This window comes from Lineus longissimus, chromosome 7, assembly GCF_910592395.1.
Source record: "Lineus longissimus chromosome 7, tnLinLong1.2, whole genome shotgun sequence".
Lineage (NCBI taxonomy): Eukaryota > Metazoa > Nemertea > Pilidiophora > Heteronemertea > Lineidae > Lineus > Lineus longissimus.
Genome location: NC_088314.1, coordinates 14388100 through 14411936, shown reverse-complemented (window position 1 = coordinate 14411936; position 23837 = coordinate 14388100). Strand labels below are relative to the sequence as shown.

Sequence of the window (23837 nt, the reverse complement as noted above, 5' to 3'; positions counted from 1 at the left end):
TTAACAGGTTTATGTCAGAGGGGGAATTTCACTCGCTATGAATTAGGCGTCGTTTACGGTAAAAATATGTTAAAATATTTTGAGGTACCAGTCCCATTTGGATTTCACACTGACAAGACCAACGGATGTAATGTATTGAACCACGAACACAGTACTGCAACCACTGGCAATTTGAGACTTGGTCTCAGCTCAAAGACGAGACCTCCATATTTGAAACTCGTGAAAATATTTGGCTTCCAAAAATGAGGGCTTTACAGTTCAAACTAAGGCGTTAGGAATTGCACACTGGAGCCTCAACAGTATGGTCCTATATATACTAGTACAATAATTCTAATCTACAATAGAAAACAAGGCCTCAGTTTGGAGGTCACAGGCTGTGATATTATTCATCATCATCATCATCAGTGTCATCTGCTTCAGGTCATATCCAACTCGTCAGTTTAAATGAATGAACCAGTATCATAATTCTCCTCATTAATTCATTCATTGCTAATGAGGACTTGTACAGCTTTATTCTTTATACAGTTGTTGTCTAGACTTGAAATCCTAAGTGCAATTCAAGCCATCCTGTGGAGTGACCCGCCTCAAACAACAGGATGCATGGCGCTGAGCAAGAAATAAGTGGCTCAATCCTCATAGTCATAGGGGATATTCTGCATGTGCTTTGTCAGGGGCTTCCTGAAAATATCTTTCGATAGCAGGGAATCCCATATGCCAGCCCATACGCCACCTATCATCATACACTACATGTATGTTACTAGAATAATCTTTTGGTTTGAAAGTAAGATTTACAGCGAACCTAACCTCAGTTTTACAGAGACCCTCAATAATGACATGTTGTTAATCTTTTATTCTTCAGACAAGGTCCGGTAGATATGAAGACTCTTCGAAGGATCGAAGACTTGGAATACCTATTGTATAGACGACCACGATTTGCTGAGAGTGTCATATCTGTCAGCAACACAACAGGAAAGGTATAAACCTGTACTTAATCTTTATGATGGCCTAAAATCTAAAATGTTGAAAAATACCCCAATGATGCCATCACTATCATTCAACAGCAAACACATGGCTCTGGACGGCCAGTGATTAGTTAAAAAGCACTGCGCTTTATTACATCATATGTACAAATGATGAAGTGTAAATATCAGGTGAAATGATTATGATGATCTTTGCGTTTGTGTGCAGTGTTGCATTGACCATGGGAGGCAAACGATGACATTGGTTGAATTGTTGCCTTGACCAAATTTCATTGTTTGCCTCCCATGGTCAAGATTTTGCTGCAAACCAACTGGTTAAGCAAGTCCAAGATGGTGAAATCATCATCATCATCACAATCATTACTGACATCGTAACCATATTTTTGCAGGCAGGTGGTATTGAGTCCACTATAGGCTACTGTCCACCTGTGTCTTACTTGCCCTGACACAGACAGACACTCATGCACAAGGAATCACTGCTTTGAGCCTCAAGCTTGTTGTGAAGAGCCAGGAATTTTGGTTCCAAGAAAAAAGCCATGCCAGTTCATTTAGAAATACGAGGGCTACAGGGTTCTCTGAGGATCAAACCCAGGACTTATTGCGTAGTAGCCCGTGGTGTTTAAAACCACTAGGCCATGTGGCTTCTCCTAGCCGCGCCTCACAGACTCGACCAATACTGCCGGTACCTCCTAGACTTCTGGTCACACCATCCCAACCGATTTTTTTAATCAGCATTTTCTATTTAATGTATAGCTCCACTAAATATTTTAAAAGTGGATAGACACTGCCAAGAAGGGTAGAGTTTTCAAATGACATTATAGACTAAGAAGGTGGCCCCAAAAATTGCAACAAATGAAAATTTTTTGATTCATGATCAATAGGTATCAATTCCACATTTTTAACACGTTATCTCTGGTCAGTGGATGATCTTCACACGAAATGTCAAGCCTTGGGTCAAACAGACTTTCTGGTATTTGATTTCAGATTTTGTTTATGGGTTGCATTGTTTTGGGATCACGTTATGTATGTAGCTGCAATGGTATATTTTCAGGGAATCGAAACCCTTCGCCGTGTGGTGCTTACCCGAGCACTAGACATCGACATCTATCCTCACACCGTCCACCAGGTGACACCAAATGGCTTACAGCTCTATGACGAACTCAACCAGCTCTCCAGATGCGAGGGGAAGGTTGTAATCTCATGGGAGGAATATCATAATGTTGCATTTAGAGATGATAAGGTCAAATGTGAAGATGACCTCGAGACAGAAACATACTTCCTTCATGCAACTGTTAGTATACATTTCCTATTAAATGTACAATTCTCTACAGCGCATTGTTATATAATAAATTCCACTTTTGTTGGTTTTAGGATACTACTCTTCATCGATACAAACACCCCAACTGATTAGTATTCTCACATTGTTCGTTGAATACGATCGAAAATGGATGGCATGTCTACTCACCATGTCACAGGCCTATACTCGGGTGTGGTGTGTAAACTCATCAGATAATCATAAAAATTTGCTTTTTTCTATGGTAGTATCAAAACGAAATTATTTCGCTATGACAAGTACAAATTAAGGGCATCCTCTAAATATATTTGAAAAGGAAAAGAACACACAGCATGAAGTATAGGTTTGTGCTGAAAGGCCAACTGAGTACACCCCGTCAGCATTGAAGCGTTGCACAAAAAGCAAGGACACTTACATGATTGTATTTGGCATCATTACAAAATTTTGAACAATATTACTTCCCCACCAGTGTCTGAATACGAATAACTTAGAAATACTGAATATGATACTGAAAAGGAGCATTCATTTACTGCTTTCTCTTGTTGCCTCATCTGAGCACAATAAATTGTCTAAGTCTGGTTCCATCTGGTTCTATCTTTAGGGTGCCATTTTAGATGTGCGATTCACTTGCTACCCTGACGACCCAAACAGTCGCTATATCTGTCTCAACCCTGCTGCGGTAGCCAGTGCCATCTGTGGTCTACATGTTGATGACAACAAGAAATCTTTCAAATTTGAAGCACGGCGGTTCTGGCCAAAGGAATCGGGGTACTGCAAGCCAGATCCGGGCATTTTGGTGCGGGCATTAGAAGAAATCCCAGCAAATGGATTTGTGAGAGAAACACTACTTCCACTGCTGTGGCAGGTAGGTATGAGCACCCACCCACAGCTGATGTGACATAACTTTAAGTTAAACTAAAAACAATAGAATCAGCTCTATGTTAGGCTTTGTCAAAGTTGATGAAGAAGCTTAAGGCTGGGGTTCACCTCTGAAATATCTATGGTGCGCTTCCTCCAAAAAGATCTACAACATATTGATCACAAAAAGGGTACCTATTTATTTTAATGTATGTTTTAGTCCCAACCTTTATCTTCCCACTCTGCATAAAATATATCAATTTTGACCGATCAGAATAGAGTTAATTAGCTTTTAATTAGAGGTCATAATTTGAGATTTGAACAATCATGCAGACTTTACGAGGTGACGTATCCATTTCAGATTTGAACTAACACTTCGAGGCATGGTGCATGTAGGTGCTAACGATCCGCTTTTTCTAAAATACATTCCATTTGGTTGGTATAAACAAATAAATGCCCTAAAAGGCATCGATTTACAATTTTCTGAATATTGCCTATTTTGGCCAAATATTAAAAAAATCGTTAGCATCTGGAATGCACAGATGGTTATATTTTGTGCAAAAGGAACTGTTCAAATATATCCATCCATAAAAGAGGAAACTTGTAACAAAAATCCGAAAATATCGCGTGCCGACCGCAAGTTAGCATTGTTTTTGTAATTCACTTCATTCCCGCCACTACCTAAAGCTGTTCGGATACACTGTGGTCACACGTGGTCAATTGCAAATCCGGTCAATGGGTCTATCTCTGACTGATCGACCGAAAACTGCATTGAAATACATTTTTGAAAGGAGATATCTGCAGCACGAAGGCAAATAATTTTGCATGTAAATAGTTTGAAGTAAGCATTAATAAGTGCTGGCTCAATGTGAACCCCAACCTTAAGATCAAACATCATGACTCCTCTAAAATCCCAAAGGTCTTAAACATCAAAGCACCGGTCGGTTGGCTTGTGTTTGTTTGATCCTTTCCTGCAAAAAATATTTTTTGCCCTGCTCCAGCCTGTGCGAAGCAATATTATGGCAATGATGCAACAGTGCGTACTTTTTTCTAAGCCGACAAATAATATCTGCAATATTTGGATCAAATTAGCTTTCCAATTGCAAGTGCATATAGAATGTTTAGAGCGGCTGCGGCCAAGTGCTGATGAATTAGAATAATTGTATTCTTTCCATTATTTCATTATTCAGGAAACCAAATTCAGTGCTGACCAGATCTTGATGATGATCCAACTGCTCTACCGCCTTGGGATTCTTGCACCCCTGACCTCTCTCTCAGACCAAGTAGATGAACTCGAACTGCCCTACTACCAAAGTCTCTCAGTGACTCGTAAACACTTTGTGCCATTATTGAATCTGCTTCCAGATAATAAACCGGTACATATCATGTTAAATTTGTGTCCTTGGGTAGAACACTTCATCTGATTTGTGCTAATCTCTTCATGTAAAAAAATGGTAAGAAGCTCATGATTGAGACTTTAGGAGTACAATGTGCAAATAAGAGAAATATACCGCTTAGCTTTTGCCAGTAGTGTCGCTTTGAAGTGGTCAATATGATTTCAGCAGCGAGCCTAAGGAACCCTCTCCTCGGACTACTGTCTACTGTGTTGTGAAGCCATATGCACTGATACGTGTCCGCCCTAAAACCTTCATGCCGCAACCCACTTTGGGTGATATGAATAAAGGCTAGCAAATGTTTTTACTTCAATTTTGTACAGAAAGGCCAAGTGTAAATGTACATGGAGTTTTAGATAAAAGCATTTACTACTCTTTATTCATATCACCCAATTTCTCACTAGTTAATACTTGAATTTTATACTTAGAGCGCCGTAGAATTTATTCGGTTCTCATTACATCCCCGAACCTCCATATCATGCATGACCTAAGTTATAAGAATATTTTATGTGCTCATTATGAAATATCAAAGCCTCGCCTTAATTACAGCACAGTATAGCATGGATGGACATGGGCATGAATTAGATTTTTGCTCATACATGTCAAAGAGATTGAAAAGACACCATGCCTTGCTGTATGAATACGGCCAATCAAATACTCCATCTTTGAGATGCCCAGGTATAATTGATTTATGTTCATTCCATCTCACTAATGACAACCTTTTCATGAGCCTCAAAGATAGATAAAGGCTATATTTGTCTCACTGGTTTGTGATTGCGACAGTGCCGTCTTATCGTAAAAAAAGTATTGGGTTTGAACTGCTATCGAGGCATGGCATGTTCCGAAGACTCATAAGTCACTCGATATCCTTTTCAGTTATCAAATTTTGGTGTTTTAAATTTCTAGCAACTGAACTGGACCCCAAAGCCTTTCAAGGGTGATATCCAGATCAACTGGCGCTATGAATTCCCAATAGGGTATCCTCCGGGATGTATGGAGAGACTCCTTGCTTGCTGCCATCAAGCCAAGAATGCAGAGTCGTATCAACATACATGGAAATATGGGATGCTGCTGAAGATCTGTGATGTAAGTAATATCAGGGTTGCGGTCATGATGATCATTTTCCTTTCTTGTAAACAGTGCAATTTTCACGAACATCAGCTTATTTCTGACTCACAGCCCACATTAAAGGATTTTGCTAAGCAGGGTAACATCACGTCAGAGTCTTTGCCATGCTTTGACTGCTATTTAGTAATTTGTAGTCAATGATCGGGAATCCTGCACCATGATGTTTTCAGTGTTAACAGATTTATTATTAATGATTGCGTATTGGATGTATTGGAATACTTTGTAAATATTGTGGTCTCCCCACCTCAAACATGCACAATAGCTGGTAATAATCATTGTGCCGGACTAATATCGTGCCAGTAATTATTCATGACCGATGTTAACTTACGTTTTGTACTGTAAACATGCAGTACCACTATTACCACAATTCTGTTTCTGTTAAGAAACTACAAGACTAACCAAACATTCTGCATCATGGCTTATAATACCTGCCATCTCAACAAAAATCACCAGATGCAGATTTTATTCCGAATTTTAGAAAATTTCAAGACATTTCCGTTTCATTTGCACTTCATATAAGAGACCACTAGCCCACTGCACATCTCATGGGAAAATCTATGGACTAATTAAAAAGAGGGAATCTTGTTTCAACTTAGAGGTACAAACCAGGGCTGTCTGGTCATGAGAATACGAAAAGGCGATCACATTGTGCAAGCCAGTACTCGAGGAGCTTCACTAGCTGCGTGCAGTGCCCTGGCATACTTGTCAGAACTGCTGAAGCTGTCCTCACCAGCCAGGCCCCTGAAATCTAAATCGCAGAACCTCTTCGTTAAACCAAGGTTCGAGAACGCTATTTCCATCAATGCACACAGGCAGTGGAGTACCCTTCACAGTGACACAAAACAGCACATGTGGTACATTCAGAAGACAGATAAAAACAGTACTTTTCAGCAAGTGCTACTGAGAACAGATGGGACGGCACACTTTAACATAACTTCTTGCCTGAATTTTTGCGCAATAGAAATGACAGAGTTTGATTGATTGATTAATGTAATGGTTTCTTCTTCTTTATAGGCCCTTATTTGTATCAATTATGAAGAAGCATATTTTGACATCTGTTGCCGCGTGAATGCAGATGAAGAAGGACGGGAAAAAGCTGCTGTTGAAACCCTGTGGCTCCACCTATCTATCTTCATACATGCCGTAGAGAAAATGTTACAAGAATGGCGAGGGGTCTACTGGAGGGTGAGTGACACTGTGGAAAGAGTAATAGAAAATCACCACACCAACTACTTAGGCCTAAATAGGGTGCAATGTGGCATTCCTGAGCCCTTCATTTGGACTCTCCTCTTTGTGAAGACTCTCCTCCATCCCACTCTCCCTATGTGAAGCCCTTCTCATTGAGGTGTCTCTCCAGTAAACGCTGTCAGATACGTTCCCTTGGTCCTCTTCTCATACACTTGATTCTGTTTCAACAGGCTGCATATAATGCTACAAAAGAAGTATTCTTTTTTTTCAACCAGCGCATGCGTATATTTCAATGATTTCTTACACATATTTTGTTTGAAAAGTGTGTATGAATTCTAGACAGTTGTGCACTTTGAGAAAAGTGTGAAATAAGATCTGCCCTTAAAGTGGTTTGACCATAGTATTTGGCAAACTCTCATCACTTAAAGAGAGTTTTTATGTGTTAGGTCATCTGCTCAAGAATTTCCTTCATAACATTTGATGTTGTCATTCTATACTTTAAAGACAATTAATAGACAAGAACTGGACTATTATCCATCTAAGTTTGAGAATGTATTAGAAGAAGACAAATAACAGAACCATGAGCGAATTGAAAAGATTAACGCACTAAAACAAAGGAAACATTTCTGCCCAAACAAGACGATGTCCCACACAACCAAGATGCACCCATATGTGTGACATGCAAAGGGTCAAAGGAGATGAGCTAATTAGTATTCACACCTAGGGTCACTCTGGGTGTTTGCATCACACCTCATTAACCCTAATCAACTAAGGTCTTTGAAATTTAATGACCTATTTTGCGAAGCTCTAGTATTTTTCACAGGTTTCCTGGAAATCCGACCTCTTGGACAAAGTCGGAGAATAGTCAGAAAATGTCGTAGAAATGTCGGATAAATCAGGAAAAAGTTAGAGAAATTGTTAATAAGTCGGAAAAAGCCTCGCTAGAAGTGAACTGGCACTGAGAAGGTAAACAGTCGCTATACACACTTTTTTGTGCTTTTTTAGATTTCATTGGTGCCTTTCGGAGCGGTGTTTTTCAAAGGAGACAAGCTTGACTGTGATCCCGTCTTTGATTTTTACGAATGTTCGATCCGTTCCACGCGAGAGTTTGTACTCACTTTCCTCGATGGTGATAAAGAGCATCATCTTGACCTTGACCTACTCATGCCAAACCTTGGTAAGTTCACACAGGATTGATCATTGGCTCATCAGTACTATGCATCTATAAATAGCAATGTGTTTGTCGAATCGAGCTAAAAATAAATTGTTTTTGCGCCAATGAAAACATCAGTGAATGATTTGGACTAATGTTTGAGTCGATTCTTTACAGGTATCAGGAATTGAGTCGAAGTTGCAAGTATTAAATGGCATGACATAACATGATACATTTCTGGCTACAGATTTACACTCTCATTGGCTGATCCAGCCTCACACAGTATTCTTAATATTGCTTCATGATCCTCATGAACCTTAAAACCCTTAACAGAAATGTTGTCATCTCATCTAACTTCATATTTACTGACATGATTTGCTAGCTTAGTCAACTAAATGTCACTAATGTTGATTACCAGGTGTATCGATCGAAACCCACTTTGAAATCTCTTTAATACTGATCTTGATCTATTTGTTACCTTGTAGCTGAAGATGTTACCTCAATCTCTAAATGGATGAAGACGATGATCGCATTGCGTGAGAGTCTCATCAAGTCCACTTCATCCCTAGGAACTCACAGCTTCTCAACCCTTGCCAGTTCAAACGGACAGCATTCTGTCACATCATTTGTGACAAGGAAAAACAAGAAGAAGGTAAACTGATTTTTGCGATTTTTGATAGCTTCTTTCGGTTCGGTTTTGTATAACCACCATTCCTATATTTCATTCGAAGTTCGGGGACTCTCAGTCATCTGATGAGAACTCTCAGTCATCTGATGAGAACGCTCAGTCGTCTGATGAGAACTCTCAGTCATCTGATGAGAACTCTCAGTCGTCTGATGAGAACTTTCAGTCATCTGATGAGAACTCCCAGTCTTCTGATGAGAACTCCAAGTCATCTGATGAGAACTCTCAGTCGTCTGATGAGAACTCCAAGTCATCTGATGAGAACTCTCAGTCATCTGATGAAAAATCTCAGTCATCTGATCGAGATGAGAAATTCCATCAGTCATCTGATGAGAACTCTCAGCCATCTGATGAGAAATCTGTCATCTGATGAGAACTCTCAGTCACCTGATGAGAACTCCTAGTCATCTGATGTGAAGTCTCAGTCATCTGATGAGAACTCCTAGTCATCTAATGAGAATTCACAGTCATCTGAGGAGAACTCTCAGTCATCTGATGAGACCTGTTTCGGCTAGCAGTCATCCAACGAGTAGTGTTTTTGGGATCAGTCATCTGATGGGAAGAATTTCAGGTCTAATCACGGAGTCATCTGATGAGATGTGCTTCAGATATCTGTCATCTGAGGGGAGTACGCTTTAGATCTCAATCAACTGATAAGAAGTTTCATAGGCGTCAGCAGGCTTTCTGGCGCCTCTAAAAATCGCTTATTTTTTTAACTTTCCCTAAAAATCCCTAATTTCAATAAAATATAGCTAATTTTGCCCTAAAAGTCCCTGATTTTCTCTTTTTCCGGTGATCACGTACTGCTCAATGTCTGAAGTGCCTGGCATATCTTCTCATATCCTGGTGTTGGTTATCCAACGGTCATCAAATCTGGTTCCTTTTAGAATCATAGGATCAAAGGGCTTTAAGAGCCAGTTTTTATAATAATCAGGCAGATTTCTATTAGAGGAATATCTGTGACCATCTCAGATTTGCCTGATTTTTTTTGGTGAAAGGCCTATGGGTAGATAGAAAAATCCTGAAATACCAGGTCCCTAAACCAAACAGTTTTTTAGGGCGTCAGGAATGGTCACTGTTGTGAGGGTCAAAATTGGACTTCTTAAAAAATAACTTTGAAATTGAAACATCTCAATGCGCCGATGACTGCCCAGCTTTATTAGATGTCAGTTTTGATGGAAGGAACAGTAGAAAATTCAAAAAAATTCAGGGGGAGTTGAGGAAGCGGCCTCTAGGGCGCACTGCAAAACTAATTTTTCCTGAAATGACACATGTATTCCAGGCAATCCTCGACTGCGCTCTCTACATCCCAAGCTAGTTTATGCACGATAGGATTCCATTAGCTTGCCCAATACTATGCCACATGAAAATATTGTGGGATAATGAAGGTGCAAGGATATAGGTGGCGCCGAAGTCGGTGAAAACGTTGAAATCAGTGCTCTTGGGGGGTCAAATATCTCAGTGCGCCCTCATCACATTTGAATGAAATATTTTTTTATCAGATAGCCTTGTATGTCTTCTAACAGTCCTATAAAGATTTCGGTAGGGTTCAGCCCCATTGATCCTTTATAGCTATCATCCGATCATGAATTGAGCAAAATTAAGCAAAACGTTAGGGGGCGTTGAGAGGGAACGCTTCGCCCTATTCACCATGAATTTGCAAGGCGGTGGATTGTTGTCAGATAAAAAGAACCCTCAAAATATCAGCTCTGTACGCCAAGCCATTCAATTCAACAAAAATCAGGCAAAGAAGGACTTGTCATCAGAAAGTCGAGAAGATTTTTGTTGAATGTGGCATAGTATTGGACAAGCTAATGGAATCCTATCATGCATAAACTAGCTTGGGATGTTGAGGGCGCAGTCTTGGACTGCCTGAAATACATGTGGCATTTCAGAAAAAAGTATAGTTTTGCAGTGCCCGCTACAGGCCGCACCCTCAACTACCCACGGAAACTTTTCCATTTCCCGCAGTTCCCTCCATCATAGATCGACATCTATCAAAATAAAGCTGGGCAGTTATTGGCGCATTTCAACTTCAAAAGTTATTATTTTAAAAGTCCAATTTTGATCCTCACAGAGGCCCTAGAAAAAAACTGTTCTTGTTTTAGGGACCTGGAATTTCAGGATTTTCTATTAACCCATAGGCCTTTCACCAAATAAGATTTCAGGCAAATCTGAGATGGTCATAATCTGTCTGCTTCTTATAAAAACTGGCTATGTAAGTGACGATGATGCCAGATTTGATTACCGGTCTCCAACCCACCAGCAGTGGAGGTTTGCCAAACGCATCTGGACAAGCATTTTTTGTGAGTATGTGCATTAAATCCTGGAAATTGTGAGTAGGTACTCCATTAGATATTGAATCATATACCCTACATTGTAAATCCCCTTAAAATTGGCTACAAATTTCCCTAAACTCTCCTTAAATGTGAATTAAAATTGCCCTAAATTTTGCCCTAAAAAGGTCAACTTGAATTTGGCCAGAAAGCCTGTATCAGTCATCAGATGAGAATTGATTCAGATCTGTCGTCTGATGATATGTGCTTCAGGTATGTGAGATCTTTGTCATCAGACGAGTACTGTTTCAGGTCTCAGTCAACTGATGAGGATAGTTTAACACATTCTGCACCAGCGCTTTACCCCAAACACCCCTTTTTCAGATCCCCAGTAAAAAGAATCCATCAGAGAGAGCTCAATATGGTTCCCTAAGGCACCTATTCCATAGAGCTATACCCTATACTATACTATACGCGAACAATAGTTTCATGGTCATGCACCCTTTGTGAAGCCATTGTTCGCGTATAGTGTAGTATACCGTATACCTCTATGGAATATGTGCCTAAGGCACCTATTCCATAGAGCTATACCCTATACTATACTATACGCGAACAATAGTTTCATGGTCATGCACCCTTTGTGAAGCCATTGTTCGCGTATAGTGTAGTATACCGTATACCTCTATGGAATATGTGCCTCAGACCAGAGCTTGCTGATTCAACACAGAAAAGATTACAATGCTATTTGAGTTAAGTTTTTCTGATTAAGGCATGTTGAAAAGTAACAAAGAGTGACCAAAATGAACCCCTTTCCAGCACCTCTAACCCCCCTCAAAAAACTCCCCAAGTCAGAATCGCTTTACAACTGGTTTCAAAGCAGAAAATGATTCAGTTCCTTCATCACCCAGAAGATTGCGATTGTGTTGTTTTGAGCCTTTTGAGAACTAATAAGCGGCTGGAACGTAGATTTATATCATATGGCGCTTAAAGTGTTAAGGTATCTGTCATTTGGTGAGAAGTTGCAGGTCTCGGTCATATGATGAGCATTGTTCTTAGGTATTAATCATCAGGTCTGAGTTGTTCAAAACAACGTTAGCTTTAACGGAGGCGTTAAGTCTTAACGTGAAAATTTTAATTGGTTTCACTGAAAGAGACAACGTCCTAAAGGATAATTAATGTAACCGCTAGGGATAACGTGACTTTTGTGCTTTTGAACAGTTATCAGTCAACTGGTGAGAAGTGTTTAATGTATCAGTCATCTGATGAGAAGTGTTTCAGATCTCTGTCATCTGATGAGACCAGGTCTCAGTCATCTGATCAGAAGTGTTTAGGTAAATAATCATCTGATGAGAAGTGTTTTTAAGGTATCAAACGTCTGATGAAAAGTGTTTTTAAGGTATCAGGCATCTGACATGTCTGATGAAAAGTATTTCCGATAAACTTATTCAGGTCTGATCATCTGATGAAAGTGTTGCAGGTGTCACTGAGTCATCTTATAAGAAGCGTTTTAGATCCCACTCATCTTTTGACAGAACACGTACCCAATAGATTGCCAACTAGTGATTGAATCCTTGACCAGAGGAGAAGTAGATACTGATGTTGATGTTGAACATCCGCTCTACCTGCCAAGCTGATGGTCACTGTATAATGTAGCAATAACTATGTTGATTATCCAGATTCCCATCAACACATGTGACCCTCTCCTCTGCCTTGTCCTGTCCAGTTTCATCAAATAGTTCAATATATTCCATCCCCACTGATTGAGGCAAATATTTGCTGAGTTATTTTGGGTGGTGATGATGGTATGCAAAATTGTATACAAATTAAGTTTGTGTTTAATGGTTGTACCACGCCCGTCCTGATGTGAGCTGATATGGATGGAATGTCTCCTATATGAATCGTGCTCTTATGAATGTTGAGATTTGTCACTAATCTGATGCATATTTCCAAGCAATACATCAAAAAAAAATTATTTTGCTTATTTGTGATCTACATGTATTAGAAAAGTAATGAAGGTTTTGATAGGACTCAAACATGCATGATCGGGCACTATACCCACATAGCAACAGCTGCTTATCGCCATATTGCGATATGGTTCAAAGAATTTATGACACTATCCATGGAATACGATATGAAGAAATAAATGTATGGATATAATGACCTTTACATTATACACTGTTTAGAAAATCTTAACCATGCCAAATATAGATACCCATGGTCACCATCAATTTGGGAGAGTTCCCATCAATGTTAGTATAAATCCGGATGGGCGCAACACAGATATACAGTGAAAGAGAGACGCAGTATTTTCTCTCTTTAGACTCACAAATTACCTCTATCCATCCATCAATGCCCCGGTATTAAGTGAGTGTTCACTCAACTGCGGGAGCTTACTTCGTGATGGCCAATCTTCTTGACGCTGGCCGCGGATTAGATAAATACATGGCCGATCACTGTTAATTGATAGACCGTGGATCAAAAAGACTGCTTTCATTCAGGGAGCATTGGACGAGGACACTGGATAGATCTCTACAGATCGTGATTTTTGATTGGAGGGTAGGTCACATTAGGACAGTCAGGATCGAGTTGTCGGATTACTTCAAGATGCTGTTGTGCTTCAAGTGCTATGATGGCTATTTGTATGGTTAGATTTTATGTCGAAGCAGTTCATGCTCTGGTGTGTAGTAGTAGAACTGTAGTCCATATTGGAGGAGTCATTGATATTGCTCTTGGATGTCAAGGTGGCATGTGTATAATTTAATGTTATGTGGTGGATATTTCTTATCGGGATATTTTATTGGAAGGAGATCGCTTCACTGGAGTATAAATTCTCGCTTTTGGTTCTAAAATCTGTTCATATAGCACTGTCTTTGGAAATTTGATCTGGTAATTAAGGTCTCCTTAATCATTGAGGAGGCTTCAAATAGAGGAAACTGTATTGGCCACTTCAAAGTTGTGTGTCCGATAAAAACGTCTATGTTAGCTTATTGCACGTAATGGAAAGGCCACGGCAAGTTAATGTCATGGTTCTTTTTTATCGCCCTGACCTAATTTGGAGCCTTCACCAAAACAGGTCATACTTAACTTTTCACAAAAAGAATGATGTTTTTCACTAGTGATCAATTACAAAACCTATGTGGGCATGGTCAGGGAAGAGCAACAGGAAAACAAAATTATATTTACGGGGGGGGGGGAGGGGGAGGTTAATTGTTAATTGTAATTGTAATCAAAGAAGTATTTCCCAAATGGCTACGTTTTTTATGAATCTTATTACTAATGTGAGGGAAATAGTATTCAGATATATTCAGACACTGATATTCATGTAAATTGGTTTGAGCAGGAACAATTCCTTCCCTGGGAACGAGCGAATGGTTAGGCAGATCCTCGTTCTGCAAGTTGTCACAAATTCAGGGACACCCGCACAATCAACTGTGCCGGAGTCTTATCGACTAATTTATTATTCTGAGCACGGTTATTGCTCATACATCACAAGTGATTACAACGAGACCAACACCATATTGTAGCAACAGGTCACTGGAAAGAAATCTCTGTAGTGTCGGACCTACAATATGTTATTGGTCGTGTCATGCTGTGTTGATAGCGCAGCAGCTGCAGTGTACCAGTGGCATTAAATGTCATTGTTGCATTTAGCCCGCCCTCAGCATCCAATCATACTACATGTACGTAACAGCTGTTGGACGCATTTTATCTGTTTTCGGAAATTGGTGGTCCTGGCTGAAAACGTTTTCCTTTCATACATCAAGCATTTATAGACAGACTTTCTTTCAATGAACAGACTTCCAGACTTTTTTTCATTAGATTTTTTGGTATTTTTTCCAATGCACAAAGCAGAAGTCAGACTCAATGTAATATGCTGTTGTGCATTTATTAACTGTCTTGGAAAGGAAGAAAAATAATAATGGCAGGATGAAGCACAAGTCTTAATGGTTTACCATATGTCCCGCCAACTTATGACTGAAACAGACAACTCGTTTGAAAAACAAACTGTTATATTTTTTTGCACAAAACACTAAAACTTATTTCTAGCCGAAGATTCTGACATTCCAAAATTCTTGTCAAGGATTACAAAAATAAAATCGTTTAGAAATCGGCCCCCGGCAGCGGCCGCCTCAGCGCCACCAAGCGGGGCCTATTGGTATTAGGCTACCCTTAAAAGACACATTTTTGGAGAGAAAATTGGTGTGGCTGAAGAAGAATTAATCCACAGCGACAGACTAATGCCGCTAGAGCCCAGGTTCAATACTAATTCAATAGTGATTGTGTACTGCACACAGCTGATAAGTTGGTTGTTAAAAATATCAATACAGCTGAACAAATTCATTGTATTTTCAACAAAAATAGAAATTGCTGGATTCATTATGAATTTCCGTCTTTCCTGTTTACACCTCTAGCATGTCTTGTGGTTGAGCTCTGTTTTGGGACCATTAAGTTAAGTGGCCACCCAGCCTATCAATATTTTTGTACAACAAGGCAACATGGCTAGACTCCAGGCAGGAAAGAGACATTTTACTTTTACCGATCTGCTGTGAGCTGCAACATATTTAACATGCAAAATCGTTGATGCACATTGTTTTTAGCTCAGCTGAAAAGCTGAGCTATTCATATGAGTAAATGGTAGAATGAGTGTCCGTCTGTCTGTCTGTCTGTCTGTCTGTCTGTCCGTTAAACAGGCACGTTTCAAAACTATAGCGGATAGGCGATAGATTTTCCCTCTGAGGCGTTGAGACCCTTCAGGACTCCTGAATAGACCAAATGTGGGTCCGGCAGGATGAGCGGTTTGGCCACTAGGTGGCACCGAGCGAAATTTTCCAAAAACTTTTCCAGCAGCTGATTTCTCAGTTGGGGATCATGAATCAAATCTAATTTTATAGAGCAAAGCTTTCTCTTTCATTATCAATAGGCGTAGTTCATGAATTTCTCACCAGGTGGTGTTACTGGCGCAATTTAGTGAGCACCCCCAAGAAGAGCATTTTAAATTTCGCGCGAGTTATCCCACGTCCAATCACACATGCAGCGAACGTCACGTCTCGAGTCTGCGCAGTTCAGACGTAAGGAGACCATGCTATGGAATAGATCGCGTTCTGTCAATTCAGAGGTAAGTTCTCATTAAATTCACAATTTCATAGGCGATAATATTTGGCTGCTTGTGTTATTGCATGTTGATGACATTAGGGAAGGCTTGGATTGTTTAATTGGATGTGATTAATTTGAAATAGTTCGTCGACGATCGTTGAAAAACGATCTGCGTAATGCAGCTTGGTTGGTCTGAGAAACGATGTCAAAGTCCGGCTTTAAATCATGGATTTCTCAACAAATAACTCTTGTCACATAGCAGAACTAATGTGAATAAACAAGACAATAATAAACATCGTTCTGATATCATCGGGTAAGGTTGCCAATGTACATAAACAGTGTAATTGAGGATCGACGCCAGCGATTTGAAATGTCAACAAACAATAAATGCGATATGATACACACTGACACTTGCACACTGTACATAGCACAATGCTTCAAACGGGGCCGATTCATCACTCTTATCACAATGTATTCCCAATCATATCAATGAACTTCCTTGATCATTCGGCCCTAGCGCCTTATCAGTTGTTGTTGGCCTTGTATTTGATATAAAACTTGGCTAGCTTACCTATTCTATCAAAATTAAAATGTTATCTCCTCATCATGTTTTGCAGGACAGGAATGATCTGCAGCTGCATTTGAACATATTTGGTGACCACATCTCAAAGATGACCAAGAGAGAGGATCGAGCTATGACTTTGCACATCCCATCGACTTCGGTGTTCACCAGTGCAATCATCAGAAGAGCCAGGCAATTCTAGTATTCAAGTATTTCATTCTGTAATACTCACCTCAAAATTTACTAAATAAAGAAAACCGCATGTGGCAGTTGGTTAAAAAAATCAAGTCTATCTGTTTAAAGTTTTTACTTGCTATCATTATTATCAACATTTCAATGGTGGCATTCAGCTAAGGTTTGTTAAGAGTTTCACTTGACTTAAGCAGGGTGTACAGTACACTAGTAAAATATTAGCAACATTTTACCAACATTTTACCAACATTTTACCAACATTTTTACAACAATTTTGCAACAAGCCCTTCAACAAGGCCCTGTGTTCACTAGCAACAAAATTGCAACAAATTAGCAACATTTTTACAACATGTTGGTAAATTGTTGCAAACATTTTAGTGGGAACAAAGGGAAATAGGTATTTTGGAGGGAAAATGGATGATTCCAAGGAGAGAAGATGTGTTTTGAGTGCTTCTGCAGCAATTTTAGCTGTCATTGTTGAGAGACGGAAGAGGCGGCGAAATAACCAAAGAGAATATGGACCAGGCCCTGGATCAAAATGAGGGTGGATGATGGGGCATACCACTGCCTGTTAAGGCCGCGTATCCATAGGGTATGCCCTTGTGTAGTGTGGCGTTATGGCGTAACAGCCTTGTGACCTGGCACTATGCCCTGAGTCTCCATTGGATATTCCTTTTTGGTCATGTAGGCCTTTGTAGTCCTCATTTCGCAGCGGTCAATCGCGTTTATCCGCACGCTGTCATTATTTCAGAAGACAATTTCTTATGAATATTGAAAATGAAAATACAAGTAACTTGTATTTTCACTTGCAACATCAAATTGACATGTACATGTATATAAAACCTGACTTTTAAGCAACAAATTACAGGTTCGTGCTTGTTATGATAATCATCAGTTTCGGGGTCCCAGAGTAGTTCCCGTTGATGAACCTCTTGAATTAATTTCGCCTCAGACATTGCTTCCGTGTTGTTCACTCGCAAAAGAATGGACATGTTCAATCCCAATATGGGCCTATATTCCCAATCCACAGTGCATATATGCCCGCAATGTGACACGGCATAACCTATGGGAACGATCAATAACACCAACGAAGGTTCATTGTCCGTGTGGCGCGCCAGGCGGTAAAAAGGGAATGTTGTGCAGGGCACGGAACAGCCTATGGATACGCAGCCTAAAGGAGTTGCGGCTGACTGACAAGCCGTCACAAAAACTTCTAGAAAAGGTTTCATCACCCTACGAAGCAAGACACTCACTTGAGAGTTGCTATACCTGCTTCTTGTTCAAGTCACATGAACTCCGGTAGATCACATGACGCAAATCCTATTTCTGATTGGCTGAAGAGTTTGCAACATTTTTACAACATGCAACAAAGAATTGCATTGCATTTAATTTGCAACAATTTTACAACATGTTGTAAGACGCGTTTTGCTCTGTACACACTACGCAACATTTTTGCAACATTTGTTGCAACTGGAAATGTAAAACTGTTGCTAATATTTTACTAGTGTACACAGGCCTTTAGGAAATAATAGAGTTGGGTAGAGCATTTTGTTAATGTTACCCTTTTAGTTAGGGAAACTGGTGCCTTCTGCATTAGGTGGACCCCACTTACTCATCTGTCAGACCGGCCTCACACGTCGGCATTAGAGTTTAAGGTCCAGTCTGCGAGATTTACCCATTTCTACCCAGCCAAAAGCGGGTGATTGGGCTAGTCTCTCCATGTGATTCAATTCGCATGGATTCTTGTGTCCCGGTGCTGAAAGGATCCTCCACAAGGGCAGACTACATCCGGTGGCACTGAAGTATGGAAGAAAGACAGAAGACGACCAATTTGCGAAAAGGATCATCATCATCATCATCATGGTAACAGCTGAGGATGAATCATGTTGCTGTGTGTAGAATTGATGGTCCAATATTGGTTAGGTTATCTGTTTGCGCACACATTGCAAGGGTGGAGCTTGCTTGAAGTAGATTGCGCCAGTCTACCGTAATTCACTGTTACACATCCAGAAGCTAATATCCTTAGGCTTTGAGTCCTTAGTTTAGTAGAGTTTGACGAGTAATGTAATATATACGAACAACGCAGCAACAACTCAGCTGAGCGCCAGGCCCTTGGGCCTCTTGTTAATAAGCATTGTTGATCTGATACGATTCGATCATAGCTATATCGATATGTTGTCGTTGCCACATGCATGTAGTATTGGCTGCCAATTAGGGTAGAGAAAGGATAAATTCTAGTGCACCTTTGGCAGATATCATGTACAGTCATGGTGTCCATGAAAACCAGACAAAACCTAAGGTCTGATTAACGACTCTGTCCAAGCTGCTGATGACTGACATCTGAGCAATTCGAAAAAACAGTCACCTTCATCCTCACAAGGTCACACTTGATTTGGGTGTTGAATGCAGCTCCTTTTTGGCTCACCGTAGGGGAGATTGCACAATAACGCAATGTCCGGCGTCCGTCGTCCGTTGTCAGCGTCTGTATCATGTTACAAAAACAGTGGCACGTTTCTTAACCAGTAGGGCTATGAACTTGACACTTTGTACACAGTACCCCCAGATAAGGTGACCTCTGACACTGAATTTCGGTCCGATTTGATTCTTGACTTGGCCACCAGAGGGCCAAAAGTGGAAAAGTAATACAATGTAGTGTGATATTTCTCATAAAAGTGACTCGTTTTCGATAAAACTTGTTATGGTATGTTCTCCGAGCAAGGATATATCACATATCATACAGGGTTCTGATTTAACCTATTTTTCAAGGTCGCATAGGTCAAATGACGTAAATTGGCCGTTTGGATGTAACTATGGCGCGTTTCTTAACCACTAAAGCTATGGATTTGGTGCACATGACTGCGTATGTCTGCACCAAATTTCGGTCTGTTCTGATTCTCGACTTGGTCACCAGGGAACCAAAACTAAAAAAGGTAAAAAGTGCAATATCTCGCTTATTAGGGACTTGTTTACAATAATATTTTTATGGCAGATACTCCAAGCAAGTATTCATCACATATCGTACGGGTTTTTTATTTGATCTACGCATCAAAGTCACAGAGGTCAATTGGCCGTTTGAGTGTAACTATGGCACGTTTCTTAATCACTTAAGCCACGAACTTGAAACTTTTGGTACACATGATCCCCTACGTCCGATAACCTCTGACGCTACGCAAAATTTCGGTTTGATCTGTTTCTTGACTTATAGGGGCCAAAACTGAAAAGGTAAAAATTGCAATATCTTGCTCAATAGTGACCTGTTTTCGATAATAATTTTATGGTAGGTACTCCAAGCAAGGATACATCACATGTCCTATGAGTTTTTGATTTGACCTACTTTTCAAGGTCAAAGAGGTCAAATGGCTGAAATTAACCGTTTTAGTGTAACAAAGGCGCATTTCTTCACCGCTTAAGCTAACAACTTGAAACTTGCTACACATGACCCTCTAGGTCAGATAACTTCCGACACCAAATTTTAGTCCAATATGATTCTTGACAAGGTCACCAATATCTCGCTTATTATAATAACTTTTTTCCAATAATATTTTCATGGTAGGTCCTCCAGGCATGGATACATCATGTCATATTGATTTTGATTTGAGCTATATGCTATATAATGTAGCATATTTCTTAACCATTATGAATTCCTAACAACCAAATATCTATACGGTTAGCACAATGGTCCCTGGCCTTTTCATTTTCAAGAGAGCGAGCAGACCGGCTGGAGCCCCTCATGCCCTTTTCAGCTCAAAAGTACACTATGGTATCATGGCCTCTTACATCAGCGAGTCAAGGTATTACAAATGAATTTTTGAGAAAAGTAACGCAAATCGATTCAACGTGTGCCAGCCCAGAATGGATTGTTGACCCTTAATTGCATCACATCTGCTTGGATTCCTTACAACAATATTTAAAAATTATGCAAATAACATATTGATTAGAGAAGGTTTCTTTATTTTTTTAACTCATATCAATTATTTACTTCTGCGGATTCCTTAATTGAGTGCTAAGAGCCTTGTGCCCAGCTTGTCATTTCTTTCAAAAACCATTTTACTTTCAGAACATTGAAATCAAATGGAAGCTGGACAACGAAATTGAAGTCCCAAAAAGAGTTGAGAATTATGCAAAAACTGATGTCGAAATCGACCCAAAAATTGAAAAGGATAACGTTGATACTGACAGAGACAATATGAAGGAAACATCTAAAGTCATGGATATTACTGAAAATGGTGAAATAACACCGGAGGAAGGTGAGAAACTGTTACAAGGAAAGGTGCTTACGAAGGACGAGGAATCAAAGGAGGTTGACCGGGTTGCATCAGGATTTGTGGCATCAATTTTGGCGCAATCTGTGGCAGATTATATCACGTCTGAGTATGAAGACAATAAGTATGAATCAACACAGACTCTTCCATTGTCTAATGTTGTGGTAACAGCTGCTCAGGTAGGTCTGTCAAAAGGAAAACACCATATAAACCTATTCTTGTTTAAGACTGGAAACATCAAAGATTTTTAAAAAAATCAGGATGAGAGCCAAGCATCATCTAGGTCAGGGTCATTAACACCTTCAGGGCCGAAACACGTAGATCTAAGTGGCCCCAATCCCCCTATTTGAGCTGGTTATCGGAGCGAGGGAACTACACCATCCCCATCTTTTGGGCGAGGCACGAGAACTGAAAAGACAAAACCGTTAAAATATCACGATAAAGCTATTCTGACTTCGGGAGTATTTTTTGTAGGGGGGGGGGGGGTATTTTATTGTCATTTCAACCCCCCAAAAATAAAGTAAAGTAGTGTAGCTAACATAACTCTATTGATTCCAGAACACCTTGTCCTGGAGAAGTCCTGCAAAAGACCTTATGCAGCAATGTCTAATACTTTTTTCTCTGGGGGTCTGAAATCTGGGCAAAAAGACTCCAGCCGTGAAGGTTTTAATATACACTCTTAGACAATCTTGGATGATATAATGTAATGTTAAAGGAAATATAAGCCCATAGAGAAAACTTACAGTCAGAGAATTGTGCCTTGTATCACACGAGGGAGTAATCTGACTGGCACTGATGTTAGTTTTGAACATCGGTACCTTTGCGTCACTTAAAATTTAACAGTCCCAGACGAAAATCAGGGGATGATTGGCTTTGGGTTCTCATATGTACAGTCCTACCAGAAAGTAAATGTCCACAGGTGTTTTTTAATTTCACAGAGATAGAATAAGATAATTGAATGCAGTTTTCAGCAGAGAATGGTATATCTAGTTGGTCATGTATCTGTTGTATTTGGACCCACCTAATCCTGTATCTTCATTATGTAACAGGCAATTTAAAAAAATGTCCAAAAAGTAACTTTTTTATTTCATTTTATTTTCGTTCTTTTTCACAATGCATGGGTGACATATGATGCAACAAAGGTTATTTTTGCTTTCATTACTAGAAAATTCCTGCTAAATTCTCTCATTTTGAAGATAAGTTTTAGCTCCCTACAGGTGATTGTTTTTTTCAGACAGCTGGTGACCTTTGAGAACACCCCTCATAGTCAGCAGTGCAGTCAGTCAGGGTCTTTATGGCCAACTCAGCTCATACATGAAGGATTGGGGGTCTTTATCAAAGGTTATGGAAGAGATTTTAAAAGCAAAAACGTGCATTTGTCATGACTATCGAACAGTAAAAAGCACAGTTCATGGGCCAATTTGAATTTTTGAAAAGGCACATGGAATTAGGTGCATCCAAATACAACAGATATATGACCAACTAAGTATACCATACTCTACTGAAATAGCATTCAATTATCTTATTTGTTATCTCTGTGATATTTTCTTTCTGGTAGGACTGTACTGTACAACCCTTTATCAAATTGACAAATGGTGCAAATTTTCGCCCGCACCAACAGAAGCGAGGTTGCAAGTTCTCCAGAACTGTGAAAGTGATCACCAAACCTTTAGACAGTTAGTAGTCAAGATTACCAGCTCTAACCTCACACAAGAAGCGATGGTGTCAGACCCTGCACTCCTGAAAAATGACAACTTGAACTTGCATGGACAAGAATTTGGGAGGGAGGCCCTCGTTATTGGTGGATACCAAAATTCATGATGATTCCCACAGTTAAGGACGATCACGTGGCATTAGTTTTGAGTTAAAGCACTGGTCATCCTATTCCATTAAGAAATTTATTTTGATCTATTTTGTTTTTAGGCGGAGGCAGCTAAAGTGACAGCGGAAGCGGCAGTAGCCACACAATCAGGAGATGTAGATGGTGCTGCCAGGGCAGTGTTGGCCGCGGCAAAGACAGTTCAACAGGCAGTAGATAAAGCAAATGCAAACCATTCACCTAATGGCAAAAGTAAGACGTGTACAGTATTATGAGTGAGGGTTTGCCATTTATGTTTTGTGAAGAGGTACTAGTCCAGTCAAGTTTAAGATACATCGAATACCCCCATGGTTTTATTATCAACTGACATTCCCCATGGTTTTATTATCAACTGACATTCAGAAGCATGATTTTTTTTCATGAGTTTCAGACAAAATTAATGTTATTTAATTCAAAATCAAACGAATTGAATCAATGAAAAAGGTGGAGTTTTCCTTTTGAACATGACTGTATATCCTGTGCTTAAAAGCAGATCAGATACAGATCAGATACAAGAAATCTTTTTAAAAACATACTTAACATTTCTGACAGGAAGCCGATGCTGGGGATGTATGATAGTTAACCTTACTCCCTCGTGCATGCTCTCGCATTTCCCAATATTGGCAGGCATTATAAATAAAAAATCATTAAGTTTGCTTAAGGAGGAGATAAATTATTGACTTGAGTTGAACCAATTGTATCGATGTTTTTAAGCATGAGGTGATAGCATGGATGTACATTGTCGAGATGTTTTGCTTCTTGCCACTTATTTGTCGCTTTATGATCACTTTATTAATTCAACGCAGCAAGTTCTAACTACAAAATGGTAATCAGGTGTGATCACATCGTTCATCTTGAAGTAAAGGTCAAATTCTACCCATTCAAATGTGCTCATCATCACAGAGCAGGTCGA

General features: G+C 39.8%; 1 protein-coding gene across 1 annotated transcript in view; it reads left to right on the top strand.

Annotated features, from left to right (window-relative positions):
- LOC135491585 (malignant fibrous histiocytoma-amplified sequence 1 homolog) overlaps positions 1–23837 on the top strand; it is a 38499-nt gene that overhangs the window by 8018 nt on the left and 6644 nt on the right. Inside the window, exons 6-15 of the mRNA XM_064777557.1 lie at positions 860–974; positions 2032–2271; positions 2876–3139; positions 4323–4508; positions 5433–5612; positions 6669–6839; positions 7848–8019; positions 8481–8647; positions 20862–21245; positions 22990–23137. Coding sequence (XP_064633627.1) covers positions 860–974; positions 2032–2271; positions 2876–3139; positions 4323–4508; positions 5433–5612; positions 6669–6839; positions 7848–8019; positions 8481–8647; positions 20862–21245; positions 22990–23137 — 2027 coding nt within the window. The remainder of the gene's footprint in view (positions 1–859; positions 975–2031; positions 2272–2875; positions 3140–4322; positions 4509–5432; positions 5613–6668; positions 6840–7847; positions 8020–8480; positions 8648–20861; positions 21246–22989; positions 23138–23837) is intronic.